Raw genomic sequence first — 15886 nt, 5'->3', positions numbered from 1 at the left:
TGCTTCTGTATGGACTGATCCCAGCAGGCTCCTCCCACCCTTCCTTTCTTGGAAGCCAAGACCCTTTGCAATTTGTATAAGGTTCACATTCTGGGGACAAGTGATAGCAGAAACTCCATCTGCTCTCTCCTGGAGACCAAGGTAAGCTGCCCAAAAGATATCCTCAGAATGTGCTTCTGCTCAATGGTTGGAGAGGAGGGAGGCAAAGGTGGGGAAGGCTGTCAAAGAGAAAGCTTAGGCCAGGTAATCATCATTCAGGGGACAGTTGAGATGGGGAGTGGAAAATTAGGTCTCTAGAGAACCTATGGCCTGGAGAAGGGGGAGACTCCAAGTTAGGGAAAGGGAGAATATCTCTTTAGAATACCGTGGAACCGCTTTTTGAGGTTCCCTTGTGTCGTAGGTTCCCTTGTGTTGTAGGGCAACAAGGCTCCGTCAACCATGATCCTAAACGTCATGGTGGACCTCAGGGATACAACTGGGCTCATGGTTTAGTCAAAATGATCTTCTAATGAGCCATTTGAACACTAGGTACAAATGTTTATTTTTCAAATATATTTTAGAGCAAAGAAACTATAGGATCCAGACAGGACTGCCACGATTTTATGTCGCTTCTTAAATTTTTCTTAGTACTGTGAAGTAGTGCCAGGCTCAGGTCAGGTTAGAGGAGAAGAAGGCCTTCCTCTACCTTGTTGTTGTTGATAGTCGCTGTTCAGACAATTTTGACTCATGGCAACCCCATTTGTGCAGAGTAGAGCTCTTCCATAGGGCTTTCAAGGCTGTGAGATTTTGGAAGGAGAGTGTCAGGCCTGTCTTCTGAAGTACCTCTGGGTGGGTTCAAACCACCAACTTTTGTCCTAGTACTTAGGGACTTTACCATTTGTACCTCTCAGGAGCTCTTTCTCTATCTTGTGAGATTAAAATGCTCCTGAAGGGGAGTATATGTAAGTGCCTTTTTACTTGGAAAATCAGGAAGAGGGGCTTCTATCTGTCTGACCTAAAAGGGAGACTATAAGGCAGGGAAGCCACAAGAGGGAGCTGGGGTACTTTCTAAGCAGATGCTTTTCCATCTCTCTGCCTTTCTTGAGCAGGCTCCCCCAGGTAAGTGAAACACCCCTTGGCTCTGGAGGAAGTCCTTTGTCCTGTTCTCCTGCTAGCCCTGATGCTGCTGGTGCTGCCGTGGGCCCAGCCTTCCCTGGCAAGGAATCCCCAGCCAGGAAGTTCCAGTGGCTACACATGGATTCCCAGAAAGCAATCCTAGTAACAGCTCTAGCTACTGCAACCTAATGATGAGGCGCCGTAATATGACAAAGGGATATTGCAAGTCAGTGAACACATTTGTGCAAAATCCCCTGGTAGACATCCAGGCCATCTGCCTCCAGGAGAACATCACCTGCAAGAATGGGCAGCCCAAATGCCACCAGAGCAACTCAAGCATTGCTATCACAGACTGCCGCCTGATGGGCAGCTCCAAGTACTCCAACTGTGCATACCGGACCAGCAACAAGATGAGACATATCATCGTGGCCTGTAAGGGGAAACTGTATGTGTCTGTCCACTTTGATGGTTCAGTGGAGTTCTCCTCCTTAGGCCAGAGCACACATGCCTCCACCACCTCATGATTGTGACATCTAGGTCACAACACACATATGGGTCTGAGTCTTGCCCCTCAGTGGTTTTGGCGATTAGAGGCAGGGGTTTTGGGATTATGTTAACGTCTTCACTGCTTCTCTTTATATAATATAGTTGCAACCACTTGGATTCTTGAAGCTGTCCCTACCCAGGCAGTGTTTCTGTAATTGCTTTCCTGCAAAGGGCAAGAAGTATAAATTAACTAAATCTGTGAGCAGTTGTGAGGTGTGGGATCACTTTGCAAAAAGCAATTTTGGCCTTCGTTTTCTGTTCTTTTGAGCCATACTAATACCTGAGACTAATGAATGCGGGCTGACCAGCACAAGAGGGATCAACCTGGGAGCCTGATGCTAATTAAGCCTCAGGAGGCGTTAGGTAATCTATCTTGGCCATGAGATGAAGCTGATAGGATCCCTGAGCCCTAAGGCTCAGATGGAGCTTCCTGTTTGGTGACCATGCATGGGAGAGGATAGGGCATCCCTCTTTGGGATATGGGAGCTTCACTCTGTGACCCCTCCGAGACCTCACCCTACATGTCTTTTTGTTTGTATGCTTTTTTGTTGTAAGAAAGTTGTAGCCATAAGTATGGTATACTCTCCTGAAGGTTCTAAGATTAGTTCTAGCAAATTAACAAACACACAGGGGTGGTGAGAGCCAGGTGGTGTCTGCCTATTTGGCAATCTGAAAGACGGTGTCCTTCTAACCTTTAATCTCATACCTAGCTCTGAATGGCTAGAGTCCAAGAAATGTTGCATGGGCAGCTGGTCTGAAAGATGATGTCCTTTTAACTTGTGAGTTCTGACCCAGCTCGGTGGCTAGCATTGGAGAGGGAGTGTGGTATACGAGCTACTGGTGATGAGGATGGAGATGTGGGATGGTGAGAATTGGACCCATTTCCACATTTGGGGGATTGGATTCATGTTAATCCTTACCACTCAGTTAGCAACAAAGGTGAGAGTTTCCCACTGTACCCCTTGCTTAGGGCAGTAGTGAATGGAATAATTAAATGCCTACACTTCTTACTCTTAGTTTTGAGTGACCTGAAAGAATCCCATCTCTTTTGGATTCCTTGATTTCAAGCATAATGCTGTTCAGGGTGGATGTTTTTGATAAAAGGGGGCCATGGCCAAGACTCTGACACGGAGGGAAGGATAGCATGACTTCAGGAAAACCCTGCCAGTCTCAGGGTGGGGAGGTAGAGTCTATAAAATTATGTTCCTCTTTTTAAATAAGCTATTACTGAATCAGAAAAATGGGCATATTGGCTCTAGTACGTGGAAAGTCAGAACCATACATTTTAGAGCTAGAAGAAACGTTAGAGAATTACGAGACAGCAAGTAGGTTTCAGCTTGTGTGTCAACCGATTGACAGGGCTGCTTAGAATGTTGCAGAAAAAAATTCTAAGCAGTAATATGATTGAACAGTGGCCTCTACTGAAGGCACAAGAAGGGAAAGAGTGTGTGTGCCATATGTTTGCTATCCCTGAACCCTCGCCTTACTCAGAAAGGTTGAGATTTGCCCATGGCCCACCGCTAGTGAATTGCACACCTAGGACTAGAACCCACATTTCCTGAATTCCCAGTCATTGTTCTTTCTGCTACCAGAGAGTCTAAGTCTGATACGAAAATGCCCCAGTCTACCTTCATCAAGTTCTGTGGATCCATGACTCTCTCCCTAAGCTCCTTGGTACTATCTCAGAGGTTCTCAGAATACTTGGCCTGTGGCTCAGTTTTTGGCTACCCTTCATTAAAGCTGCTGAGAGGACTAGATGTAGGGCTTCAGTCATCACCTAATCATTTCATTTGACCCCTTGTTCATAGTTGCTTCTGGCTCTAGACAAGGTCACAGAACTAAAGAAAGGCCATACTTCTAGCCAATTTGACCAGCTCTGTCATTTCTAGTTAGTCATTACAAGCCCTGGTGGTGCAGCGGTTAAGTGCTCACCTGCTATCTGTGGGAGAAAAATGTGATAATCTCCATAAAGATTCAAACAAAAAGACCAAACCCATTACTGTCCAGTTCAGTTCCTACTCAGAGCGACACTATAGGAGAACAGAATAGAACTGCTCCATAGTTAGGGTTCCAAGGCTGTGAATTTTTACAAAAGCAAACTGCTACATCTTTCTCCTGCAGTGACTGGTGGGTTTGAAACACCGACCTTTCAGTTAGCAGCCAAGTGCTTAACGATTACGCCATTGAGGTTCCTATCTATAACAGATTAGAACCTTAGAAAATTTATGGGGCAGTTCTACTCTGCCCTATAGGGTCACTATGAGTCAGAATCAACTCAAGGGTAGAGGGTGATTTCCTTTCGTAAAGTGAACCCTTAGCCTGGGGGCTTCCAACTGAGGAAGGAGGCTTATAGTTGATAGAGGGCTCAGAAATCCTTGCATTTCTGTGGTAATGGTAATCTGATTCCTTATCAGGAAGTGAGGATGAAGAAGAAAAAAAGGAAACCTTAAGTTCTCGGTTAAGTCTCCTTTAGTCAAATTTTTCTTGTGTTCACCTCCACATTGTCCCCAGACCCAAAGCTCTTAGCTTTCCCTTCAGCTACAGCTGCTAGCCAAAAGCTTGGCAGTTCAAATCCACCAGCCAGCCCTTGGAAACTGTATGGGGTAGTTCTACTCTATCCTATAGGGTCGCTGTGAGTTTGAATCAACTCCATGGAAATTTTTATTTTGGGGGAGAGGGGGTTTAGTGCCAAGTGAACACTTTGCATAAAACAGTTCCAGGTGTGGGACAGCTAGACCTCTATCTTGGGAATAAGGTGAGAGGTGAAGATGGATAGTCTAGGTGCAGACTGTACACAGCCAGGAAACCCATGGGAAGGGAAAGTACCCTAAATAGGAGGAAACAGGGAGAGGAAAGAGTAAGGCTTGTATTGGAGAGGATCAGGTAAGATCAAGGAGAGACACAGCCATCTGGGGGCAAATGAGAGGTCTTGGTCCTTGGAGCAAATGTTGGGAGAGTATTGCCACCCCACAAATAAAAGCTTTGTAGGAGAAGGGTCTGTGCAGATTAATCTTAACTGTTGCCCTCTTCGGTTCTGTGCCCTGGAACAGTCGGGCCAAAGAAACGTACTCTAAGTCAGAAGGAGAAAGAAAGTTTATTTAGGAGGTGGCACGAACAGAAAGTCTGACAGCAATGCAGGCTGTCTTTATGGAGTCCCAAAAGGTACTTTTACATTAGAAATTATATATGGCTGTTACAAGTGTTAGAAGTGCCTTTTTGGCGCATGGCCTGCAGATAGCATGACCAGATGAGTTACTCATTGTAAGATATTTACAAGAGACTCTTTATCAGACTAAAGGGATACATGCCAGACATCTTATCAGGCTAAAGATTCACATGCCAGACACCTGGACTCTAATCTTCATGTGGGGGGCAGTAGTTTACAAGTGGCCAGACAGAAAAAATCTAGCCTTTAACAAAGACATGTGGAAAGGAGAAAAAGGGCAGAAAAAATCTTACAGGTTCATCAGGGCATTAGTCATGTCAAGCTCTTAATGGCCCATTTTGAAAAAGAGAAAACATGTGGACTATTAGGGTTACATTAACCCTCAGGAGCTAAACTGTTAAGATGGTGTCTTGACTACCTAGTTTTTTAATGTAATACAAATACCACAAGTAGGTGGCTTTAAAAAACAGAAAGTTATTTTTTCTCAGTTCTGGAGGCTAAAAGTCCAGATCAGGGTCTTGACCAAGTCGATTCCTTCCTTGTTGGTGGCCCAGGGTATTCCTTGAGTCCTTGCATCCCTTGCCTTGTGGCAGCCCTCACATGGCATCAGTCATACCTCATGTGTCTCTGTATCCATTCTGCTCTTTTTATAACTCAGAAGTGTTAAGACTTAGAATCCACCCCAGTTCCAGCACAACTAGATGATGCCTAGCTATCATGATTGATTGCTCTGACAGGGATCACAATAGAGAGTCCTGGACAGAGCTGGAGAAAATATAGACCAAAATTCAAACTCACAGAAAAAAGACCAAATTTACTGCTCTGACAAAGACTGGAGAAACCATAAAAGTATGGCTCCTGGACACCCTTTTACTCAGTACCAAAGCACTCCTGAGGCTCACTTTTCAGCCAAAGGTTAGGCAGGCCCATAAAACACAATGTACATTTAGCTCAACCAGGAAATACAAGACTAAATGGGCACCAGTCAGGGGCAAGGACAAGAAGACAGGAGGTGGCAGGAAAGCTGGACGAATGGAAGTGAGGAACCCAAGGTCAAGAAGGGGAGAGTGTGAACACATAGCTGGGTTGGTGGCCAGTGTCACTGAACAATATGTGTATTAATTGTTTAACAAGTGTCTTAGTTATCTAGTTCTGCTATAACAAAAATACAACAAGTGGATGGCTTCAACAGACAGAAGCTTATTCTCTCACAGTCTAGTAGGCTAGAAGTCCAAATTCAGAGTGTCAGCTCCAGGAGAAGGCTTTCTCTTTCAGCTCTGATCCTTGTCATCAATCTTCTCCTGAACTAGGAGCTCCTCTGCACAGGAACCCTGTGTCCAAAGGACATGGTCTGCTCCTGGCACTGCTTTCTTGGTGGTATGAGGTCCCACTGTCTCTCTGCTTGCTTCTCCCCTTTATATCCCAAGAGAAAATGGCTCAAGACACAATCTAATCTTATAGATGAAGTCCTGCCTCATTAACATAACTGCCACCTATCCCACCTCATTAACATCATAGAGGGAGGATTTACAACACACAGGAAAATCACATCAGATGACAAAATGGTGCACAATCACACAATACTGGGTATCCTGGCCTAGGCAAATTGATTCACCTATTTTGGGGGAGACACAATTCAATCCATGACAATGAGAAACTAATTTGTTCTGTAAAACTTCATGAAAAGCAAAATCGAAAAAAAGAAAAGTAATTCTAAAGCCCATGGGGAAGAAAAAGAATCCACCCTACTCAGGTGGGTGCCCTGGTGGAACAGTTTTTAAGCGTTTGGATACCAACCAAAAGTTTGGCAGTTTTAGTCCACAAGCTGCTCCTTGGAAACTCTATGGGGCAGTTCTACTGAGTCCTACAGGGTCAGTCTGAGTCAAAATCGACTCAGTGGCAACGAGTTCGGTTTTTTTTTTTTTATATTCAGGTGTTATCTACTATAACAAAGAAAACCCTATTTCCAAACAGGATTGTATTTACAGGAATAAAAAAACCGGCTGCAGTCAAGTGGATTCCCACTCATGGTGCTCCTATGCATATCAGAATAAAACTGTGCTCCATAAGGTTTTCAATGGCTGTTTTTTTCAGAAATAAATCACCAGCCATTTCTTCTGAGGTACCTCTGGGTGAGCTTCAACCTCCAACCTTTCAGTTAGCTGTTGAACATGTTAATCATTTGAACCCAGGGACTCCATTTACAGGTGTAGGACCCAGGATTTCAATACATATTTTTAGGGGACACCATTCAATCCATAAAGATGGTTATATATGTGAAGACAGAAATGACTATATCCAGTAATTCTTCTAAGAAGGTGTCTTAGGCTGGGTTCTCTAGAGAAGTGAAACCAGTAAAGTATATAAATGTATATATTCAGAGAGAGATTTATATCAAGGCAATGGCTCATGTGGTTGTAGAGGCTAGAATGTCCCAAGTCTGGGTCAGGATAGAGACTTCTCCTCATTCACATAGACACAGGGGCCGACAAACCCAAGATCAGCAGGTTAGAGAGCAGGGCTCTTACAGGCTGTGAAAACTGATGGATCCCAAGATCAGCAGGAAAGACCAAAGGTAAGCTGCTATTTCCAGTCCCAAGAAGCAGAGGTCAGGTGAACAGGAGCCAGCCAGTGGATCCAGCATGAGCAAAAAACCCCCAAGCTTTGCCAGAATGTCCACTTATATTCAAAGCAGTCCATATGGCCAAGGAAACTCCTTTTCAACTGATTGGCTATTCATAGCAGATCCCATCACGGGGGTGATCACACATCAAATCTCAACATGGAAGTGATCACAACATTATGTAACTGCCAAAACACTGAGAATCATGGCCCAGCCAAGTTGACACACAATCTTAACCATCACAAAAGGATAGTGTTAACTTTCAAGAATCCTCAAAGCAAATGAGCTTCAAGAATTATGCATTCTCAACGGACATTTAAACACATCTCCGCATCCCAGCTCCTTCTCACCGCTAGCAGCTTTAAGTGTACTAATAAAATTATGGTGTTATCTGCTTCTTCTCTCCTCACTCTTCTCATCCCTCCTCCTTCCCTCCTCCTCTCTATTGTGAATTCTTCCTTCATCTCTGGTAGCCAATTGTCTCCCAGCCAAGCATTATTCCACATCAAAACCGATCAGTCATCTACAACTGAAATGAACTCCTCAATTAACAGGGTAAATGATGATCACATCCGGCTCTTTCTATGTGCTGCTTCAGTCAGGATTTGCACTTTACTTTGACTGTTCTAATTACGAAATGAAAGGCTGTTCCCAGTCTCCACTCTTGCCTGCTTAGTCTGATCCAGATCTCACAGAGCAAACGGGAACACTAAGGTGGCTCATGGTTGGCATCTCTGGGGAAGCCGACTTCAACACTGCTTTAGCGGATCATCAAGAATGTGGGACAGCCCTGCATGCGTGATGACTCATGATGGAGGTCCTAATAGAGGGAAAAAAAGAAAGTGTACCTGTCTGCAACTAGCCAGTGACATACCTAGCAACATCTCAAATCTGTTTCCCAGGAGCAACTTTCTAGGGGAACAAATTGCACAGTACTTCTGTAAATCGTTCAATGATTCTGCATGGACTATGAGTTTCTTCGTGGCTCGCAGTAAGTGTAGGTAGAAAGAAGTCTTCTCGGGTTCTTCCTTCCATGCTTACCTGTCCTTCCCACTCCCTTACTATCTTCTTAATTAACAATTAACAAAAAAAAAAGAGTAGCTAATCTGAATGGACAGAGAGTCATGGGGTAAATTTTACTAGTGAGCATGGTGACTTCCTTAAAGCTTATCACTCCCATTGTCATTCTTTCTCTGGTTTCTTCTTGCTACAAGCCTGAGGGTCACCTACACTCAGGATCAGTTCCCTTCTTCCCTTTCCTCCTTCCCTGAGTATGCATCGGGGTGGATAACTGGACCAAGGCACCCTTGTTTAGTCGTAGCCCTACTATTAGCTCACTGAAGTAAATCTTTATTTCTCTCTGGACCCCAGCTTCCTAACCTATAAAACCAGGGCGATAGGCTTGGTTATTCCAAAGTCCCTTTACATTTATGACTGTCTCGACAAGTTTTCACCCTGTTTAGCGGTGTTAGGCAGTGGGATGAAGTTTCTGGCTATGTGTGGGTGGGCACCCCTAAGAAAGTCATGTCACTGAGATCTGATTTAGCTCACATCTATCCTCTCAACACAAAACTATGTTTGGACATCTGGTTCATCCTGTCAGACTTCAAACACACTTCTAGGGCAGATTTTCCTCTTGAAACTTTAGGCAGCCTCTGAGAAGCAAAGCTGGCAACTAGCCTCCACCAGGCCTTCTTCTGCTTCCTGGCCCCTGCGAGCCCATGGGATTTTTATCTTGGCTTAGAGCCCACAGAGGGGAGAAGCTGATGTGGAGGCAAGAATAGGCCAGCAAGGGGAGAATGCAGGAGTGGGTCAGAAATTTCCTTAGTTTCTTTGGAAAGAGATGCATAATGTAGGTGAAGGGCTCGGCACTGCTTCAGGCCAGCATGTTTGGCAGCCTCTCTTCCCCAACACCCTCAGACTTCCTCTTCCCCTCCCACAAGCATCATCCAACAATTATGATAGTCCACTCTTACCTGCGTGGGATACTTCCAAGACCTCCAGTGGATGCCTGAAGCCACATATAATACTGAACCTTACATCAACCAAAAACAAAAAAACCCATTGCCTCAATTCCAACGCATAGCAACCCTACCTATACAATGTTTTTTCAATACATACATATCTATGATAAAGTTTAATTTATAAGTTAGAGACAGTAAGAGATTAACAATTGTAACTAAGAACAAAATAGAATGATTATGAAGTAAAATAAGGGTTACGTGAACACAAGCGCACAAGGACATTCAATCTGATAACCAAGATGGCTGCTAAATGACTAATGGGCTGTTAGTGTATACAGCGTGGATACTGGATTAAGGGATGATTCACCTGCTTGGTGGGAGAGAGAGGGACACTGCAAGATTCATCACACTATTCAGAACTGCATGCAATTTAAAAGTTATGAATTGTTTATTTCTGGAATTTTCCATTTAATATTTTCAGACCACAGTTGATGGTGGGTAACTGAAACCGGAGACCATGGAACCATGGATAAGGAGGGACTAGGCTGTACTTATAGCCTCCAAGTACCCTTGTGATTCCTTCTGTCAACAAAGACACTGGGAGATGTAAGACCATCAATTCTTCCCTCAATAAAGCATTTCTTTTTCTAGTTATTGTCTGTAAAATCCCCAAGACTACTGGTAGACACTGAAATTCTTGGCATAAGAGTAGGTTGCAGGTTAACTTTCTCTGTTGTATCCTCACCTGAGAAAAGTAGCCAACTGGAAATTACAGAGACTCATGTGTATGGATGGCCCACACCATTGCTTGGGTCATTGGACCTCTTACAAACCTTCTCATTATACTCTCTAACTAATTCTTTCACATCTCTTGAATGGAGTCTTCTCAGTTATTAAATCAATTCTGTATGTGCCATCCCTCATCTCCTAGACCCCAAAATCACTCATCGTCCCATCGCACATCTTGGACTAGTGCACTGGAGTTTGGTGTTAGTGAAGGTAGAAGGGAAGCCTGCATCCTTTACCTCTTCATTCCACGAATGGAAAGAAACTGATCAGGAACACTTATTTTATGACTTTCAAAATAGAATTATTGCAATCTCAATGAAAAGGGAAGAAAGGTGTGGATCCAGTTTCCTGGAATCAGGAAATGAGGGAGACTCAGTGCTCCAAGTGCCCTGTAAGTATCATTGAGGCGAATCTCCCATAATTCCCTGCAATAAACAGTTTAGTTCATCATTTTAAAGTTTACCATTGTTGCCACTGTCATTACAGACTGGTCTAGATGAGTGTTTTTCCCTCTGCTATTTTTGAGATTTCCAGAGAACTAATGATCAGGAAGATGACACAGGACCGGGCAAGATTTCGTTTTGCTATCCATAAAGTCACCATGAGTCAGAGTCAATTCATCAGTAACTATAAACAAGAGAAGTCTTCTGTAAATATCCAGCTGTCCCACATTGTATTACCAACCTTCCTTCATGCCCAAACTTTAGTTCAAGAGTCTTGGACCATATCTGGTAACTCTGTCTTTTCCTCCTAGTTGTAGAATAGGTAAAATGGAATCAGATGAAAACCAAGGAATTATGAAAATGTGTCATGGCAAAATAAAGGATAGAAAAAATAGCTTTTACATTTTATCCTACTGTTAATTGTGTCTGATTTTCTCCAGGGCTTTTTTTTTTTTTAAATATTTTATTGTGTTTTAGATGAAACTTTACACAGCAAATTAGATTCTCACTCAACAATTCATATACAAATCATTCCGTGACATCGATTACATGTGTCAGTACTCTCACCATTTCCACCCTGCCTGCCTCATCCTTCCAGTTTCCCTGCCCCTCCCTGCGTTCTCATCTTTGCTTTTGGGAAACACGGACCCTGTGGTCTCATATTGTTCATTGTTTAAAGGAGCACATTCCTCACAGGCGTTATTGTTTATTTTATACACCAATCTATTATTGGCTGAAAGGTGACCTCCAGGAGTGGCTTCTGTTCCACTCCTGTGTCTTAGGGTGATAGTCTAGGGGTTTCTTCTAGTCTCTATCAGTCTAGTAAGTCTGGATTTTTTTTTTTTTATTATTAACTTTTACTGAGCTTCACGTGAACGTTTACAAATCAAGTCAGTCTGTCACATATAAGTTTACATACATCTTACTCCGTACTCCCACTTGCTCTCCCCCTAATGAGTCAGCCCTTCCAGCCTCTCCTTTGGTGACAATTTCCATGACAGCTTCCCACTCTCTCTATCCTCCCATCCCCCCTCCAGACAGGAGATGCCAACACAATCTCAAGTGTCCACCTGATATAATTAGCTCACTCTTCATCAGCATCTCTTTCCCACCCACTGTCCAGTCCCTTTCATGTCTGATGAGTTGTCTTCGGGGATAGTTCCTGTCCTGTGCCAACAGAAGGTCTGGGGACCATGGCCGCCGGGATTCCTCTAGCCTCAGTCAGACCATTAAGTGTGGTCTTTGTATGAGAATTTGGGGTCTGCATCCCACTAATCTCCTGCTCCCTCAGGAGTTCTCTGTCGTGCTCCCTGTCAGGGCAGTCATCGATTGTGGCCAGGCACCAACTAGTTCTTCTGGTCTCAGGATGATGTAGGTCTCTGGTTCATGTGGCCCTTTCTGTCTCTTGGGCTCTTAGTTATCGTGTGACCTTGGTGTTCTTCATTCTCCTTTGCTCCAGGTGGGTTGAGACCAATTGATGCATCGTAGATGGCTGCTTGTTAGCATTTAAGACCCCAGACGCCACATTTCAAAGTGGGATGCAGAATGTTTTCATAATAGAATTATTTTGCCAATTGACTTAGAAGTCCCCGCAAACCATGGTCCCCAAACCCCCACCCTTGCTCCGCTGTCCTTTGAAGCCTTCATTTTATCCCGGAAATTTCTTTGCTTTTGGTCCAGTCCAGTTGAGCTGACCTTCCATGTATTGAGTGTTGTCCTTCCCTTCACCTAAAGTAGTTCTTATCTACTAATTAATCAATAAAAAATCCTCTCCCTCCCTCCCCCCTTCGTAACCACAAAAGTATGTGTTCTTCTCAGTTTATACTGTTTCTCAAGATCTTATAATAGTGGTCTTATACAATATTTGTCCTTTTGCCTCTGACTAATTTCGCTCAGCATAATGCCTTCCAGGTTCCTCCATGTTATGAAATGTTTCACAGATTCGTCACTGTTTATCGATGTGTAGTATTCCATTGTGTGAATATACCACAATTTATTTACCCATTCATCCATTGATGGACACCTTGGTTGCTTCCAGCTTTTTGCTATTGCAAACAGAGCTGCAATAAACATGGGTGTGCATATATGTTTGTGTGATGGCTCTTGTTTCTCTAGGGTATATTCCGAGGAGTGGGATCTCTGGGTTGTATGGTAGTTCTATTTCTAACTGTTTAAGATAACGCCAGATAGATTTCCAAAGTGGTTGTACCATTTTACATTCCCACCAGCAGTGTATGAGAGTTCCAATCTCTCCGCAGCCTCTCCAACATTTATTATTTTGTGTTTTTTGGATTAATGCCAGCCTTGTTGGAGTGAGATGGAATCTCATCGTAGTTTTAATTTGCATTTCTCTAATGGCTAATGATCGGGAGCATTTTCTCATGTATCTGTTAGCTGCCTGAATATCTTCTTTAGTGAAGTGTGTGTTCATATCCTTTGCCCATTTCTTGATTGAGTTGTTTGTCTTTTTGTGGTTGAGTTTTGACAGAATCATGTAGATTTTAGAGATCAGGTGCTGGTCGGAGATGTCATAGCTGAAAATTCTTTCCCAGTCTGTAGGTGGTCTTCTTACTCTTTCGGTGAAGTCTTTAGATGAGCATAGGTGTTTGATTTTTAGGAGCTGCCAGTTATCTGGTTTCTCTTCGTCATTTTTGGTAATGTTTTGTATTCTGTTTATGCCTTGTATTAGGGCTCCTAGGGTTGTCCCTATTTTTTCTTCCATGATCTTTATCGTTTTAGTCTTTATGTTTAGGTCTTTGATCCACTTGGAGTTAGTTTTTGTGCATGGTGTGAGGTATGGGTCCTGTTTCATTCTTTTGCAAATGGATATCCAGTTATGCCAGCACCATTTGTTAAAAAGACTGTCTTTTCCCCAATTAACTGACACTGATCCTTTGTCAAATATCAGCTGCTCATACGTGGATGGATTTATATCTGGGTTCTCAATTCTGTTCCATTGGTCTATGTGCCTATTGTTGTACCAGAACCAGGCTGTTTTGACTACTGTGGCTGTATAATAGGTTCTGAAATCAGGTAGAGTGAGGCCTCCCACTTTCTTCTTCTTTTTCAGTGATGCTTTGCTTATCCGAGGCTTCTTTCCCTTTCATATGAAATTGGTGATTTGTTTCTCTATCACCTTAAAAAATGACATTGGAATTTGGATCAGAAGTGCGTTTTATGTATAGATGGCTTTTGGTAGAATAGACATTTTTACTATGTTAAGTCTTCCTATCCATGAGCAAGGTATGTTTTTCCACTTAAGTAGGTCCTTTTTAATTTCTTGTAGTAGAGCTTTGTAGTTTTCTTTGTATAGGTCTTTTACATCCTTGGTAAGATTTATTCCTAAGTATTTTATCTTCTTGGGGGCTACTGTGAATGGTATTGATTTGGTGATTTCCTCTTCAGTGTTCTTTTTGTTGATGTAGAGGAATCCAAGTGATTTTTGTATGTTTATTTTATAACCTGAGACTCTGCCAAACTCTTCTATTAGTTTCAGTAGTTTTCTGGAGGATTCCTTGGGGTTTTCTGTGTATAAGATCATGTCATCTGCAAACAGAGATAATTTTAGTTCCTCCTTGCCAATCCGGATGCCTTTTATTTCTTTGTCTAGCCTAATTGCCCTGGCTAGGACTTCTAGCACGATGTTGAATAAGAGCGGTGATAAAGGGCATCCTTGTCTGGTTCCCGTTCTCAAGGGAAATGCTTTCAGGTTCTCTCCATTTAGAGTGGTATTGGCTGTTGGGTTTGCATAGATGCCCTTTATTATGTTGAGGAATTTTCCTTCAATTTCTATTTTGTGAGAGTTTTTATCATGAATGGGTGTTGGACTTTGTCAAATGCCTTTTCTGCATCAGTTGGTAAGATCAAGTGGTTTTTATCTTTTGTTTTATTTATGTGATGGAATACATTAATGGTTTTTCTGACAGTAAACCAGCCTTGCATACCTGGTATAAATCCCGCTTGATCGTGGTGAATTATTTTTTTGATATGTTGTTGAATTCTATTGGCTAGAATTTTCTTGAGGATTTTTGCGTCTATGTTCATGAGGGATATAGGTCTGTAATTTTCTTTTTTTGTAGTGTCTTTACCTGGTTTTGGGATCAGAGAGATGGTGGCTTCATAGAATGAGTTGGGTAGTATTCCGTCATTTTCTATGCTTTGAAATACCTTCAGTAGTAGTGGTGTTAACTCTTCTCTGAAAGTTTGGTAGAACTCTACAGTGAAGCCGTCCGGGCCAGGGCTTTTTTTTTGTTGGGAGTTTTTCATTACCGTTTCAATTTCTTTTTTTGTTATGGGTCTATTTAGTTGTTCTACTTCTGAATGTGTTAGTTTAGGTAGGTAGTGTTTTTCCAGGAATTCATCCATTTCTTCTAGGTTTGCAAATTTGTTAGAGTACAATTTTTCGTAATAATCTGATATGATTCTTTTAATTTCAGTTGGGTCTGTTGTGATGTGGTCCTTCTCATTTCTTATTCGGGTTATTTGTTTCCTTTCCTGTATTTCTTTAGTCAGTCTAGCCAATGGTTTATCAATTTTGTTAATTTTTTCAAAGAACCAGCTTTCGGCTTTGTTAATTCTTTCAATTGTTTTTCTGTTCTCTAATTCATTTAGTTCAGCTCTAATTTTTATTATTTGTTTTCTTCTGGTGCCTGATGGATTCTTTTGTTGCTCAGTTGCTATTTGTTCAAGTTGTAGGGACAGTTCTCTGATTTTGGCTCTTTCTTCTTTTTGTATGTGTGCATTTATCGATATAAATTGGCCTCTGAGCACTGCTTTTGCTGTGTCCCAGAGGTTTTGAGAGGAAGTATTTTCATTCTCGTTGCTTTCTATGAATTTCCTTATTCCCTCCTTGATGTCTTCTATAACCCAGTCTTTTTTCAGGAGGGTATTGTTCGTTTTCCAAGTATTTGATTTCTTTTCCCTAGTTTTTCTGTTATTGATTTCTAGTTTTATTGCCTTGTGGTCTGAGAAGATGCTTTTTAATATTTCGATGTTTTGGATTCTGCAAAGGTTTGTTTTATGACCTAATATGTGGTCTTTTCTAGAGAATGTTCCATGTGCGCTAGAAAAAAAAGTATACTTTGCAGCAGTTGGGTGGAGAGTTCTGTATAAGTCAATGAGGTCAAGTTGGTTGATTGTTGTAATTAGGTCTTCCGTGTCTCTATTGAGCTTCTTATTGGATGTCATGTCCTTCTCCGAAAGTGGTGTGTTGAAGTCTCCTACTATAATTGTGGAGGTGTCTATCTCACTTTTCAATTCT

General features: G+C 42.4%; 3 protein-coding genes across 6 annotated transcripts in view; 2 read left to right on the top strand and 1 right to left on the bottom strand.

Annotated features, from left to right (window-relative positions):
• LOC126084014 (ribonuclease K6-like) overlaps positions 1–15886 on the bottom strand; it is a 152685-nt gene that overhangs the window by 28964 nt on the left and 107835 nt on the right. The gene's annotated exons all lie outside the window — the stretch shown is intronic.
• LOC126084010 (ribonuclease pancreatic-like) overlaps positions 1–15886 on the top strand; it is a 159058-nt gene that overhangs the window by 59085 nt on the left and 84087 nt on the right. The window lies entirely within an intron of this gene.
• The window catches only part of LOC126083631 (brain ribonuclease-like), a 51231-nt gene that overhangs the window by 822 nt on the left and 34523 nt on the right, over positions 1–15886 (top strand). Inside the window, exons 2-3 of the mRNA XM_049897500.1 lie at positions 56–141; positions 1380–1527. Of these exons, the coding sequence (XP_049753457.1) occupies positions 56–141; positions 1380–1527 (234 nt within the window). The remainder of the gene's footprint in view (positions 1–55; positions 142–1379; positions 1528–15886) is intronic.

Source organism: Elephas maximus, chromosome 10 (genome assembly GCF_024166365.1).
Source record: "Elephas maximus indicus isolate mEleMax1 chromosome 10, mEleMax1 primary haplotype, whole genome shotgun sequence".
Classification (NCBI taxonomy): Eukaryota; Metazoa; Chordata; class Mammalia; order Proboscidea; family Elephantidae; genus Elephas; species Elephas maximus.
The sequence above is the reverse complement of the archived record's forward strand: the minus strand, read 5'-3'. Positions and strand labels throughout refer to the sequence as shown.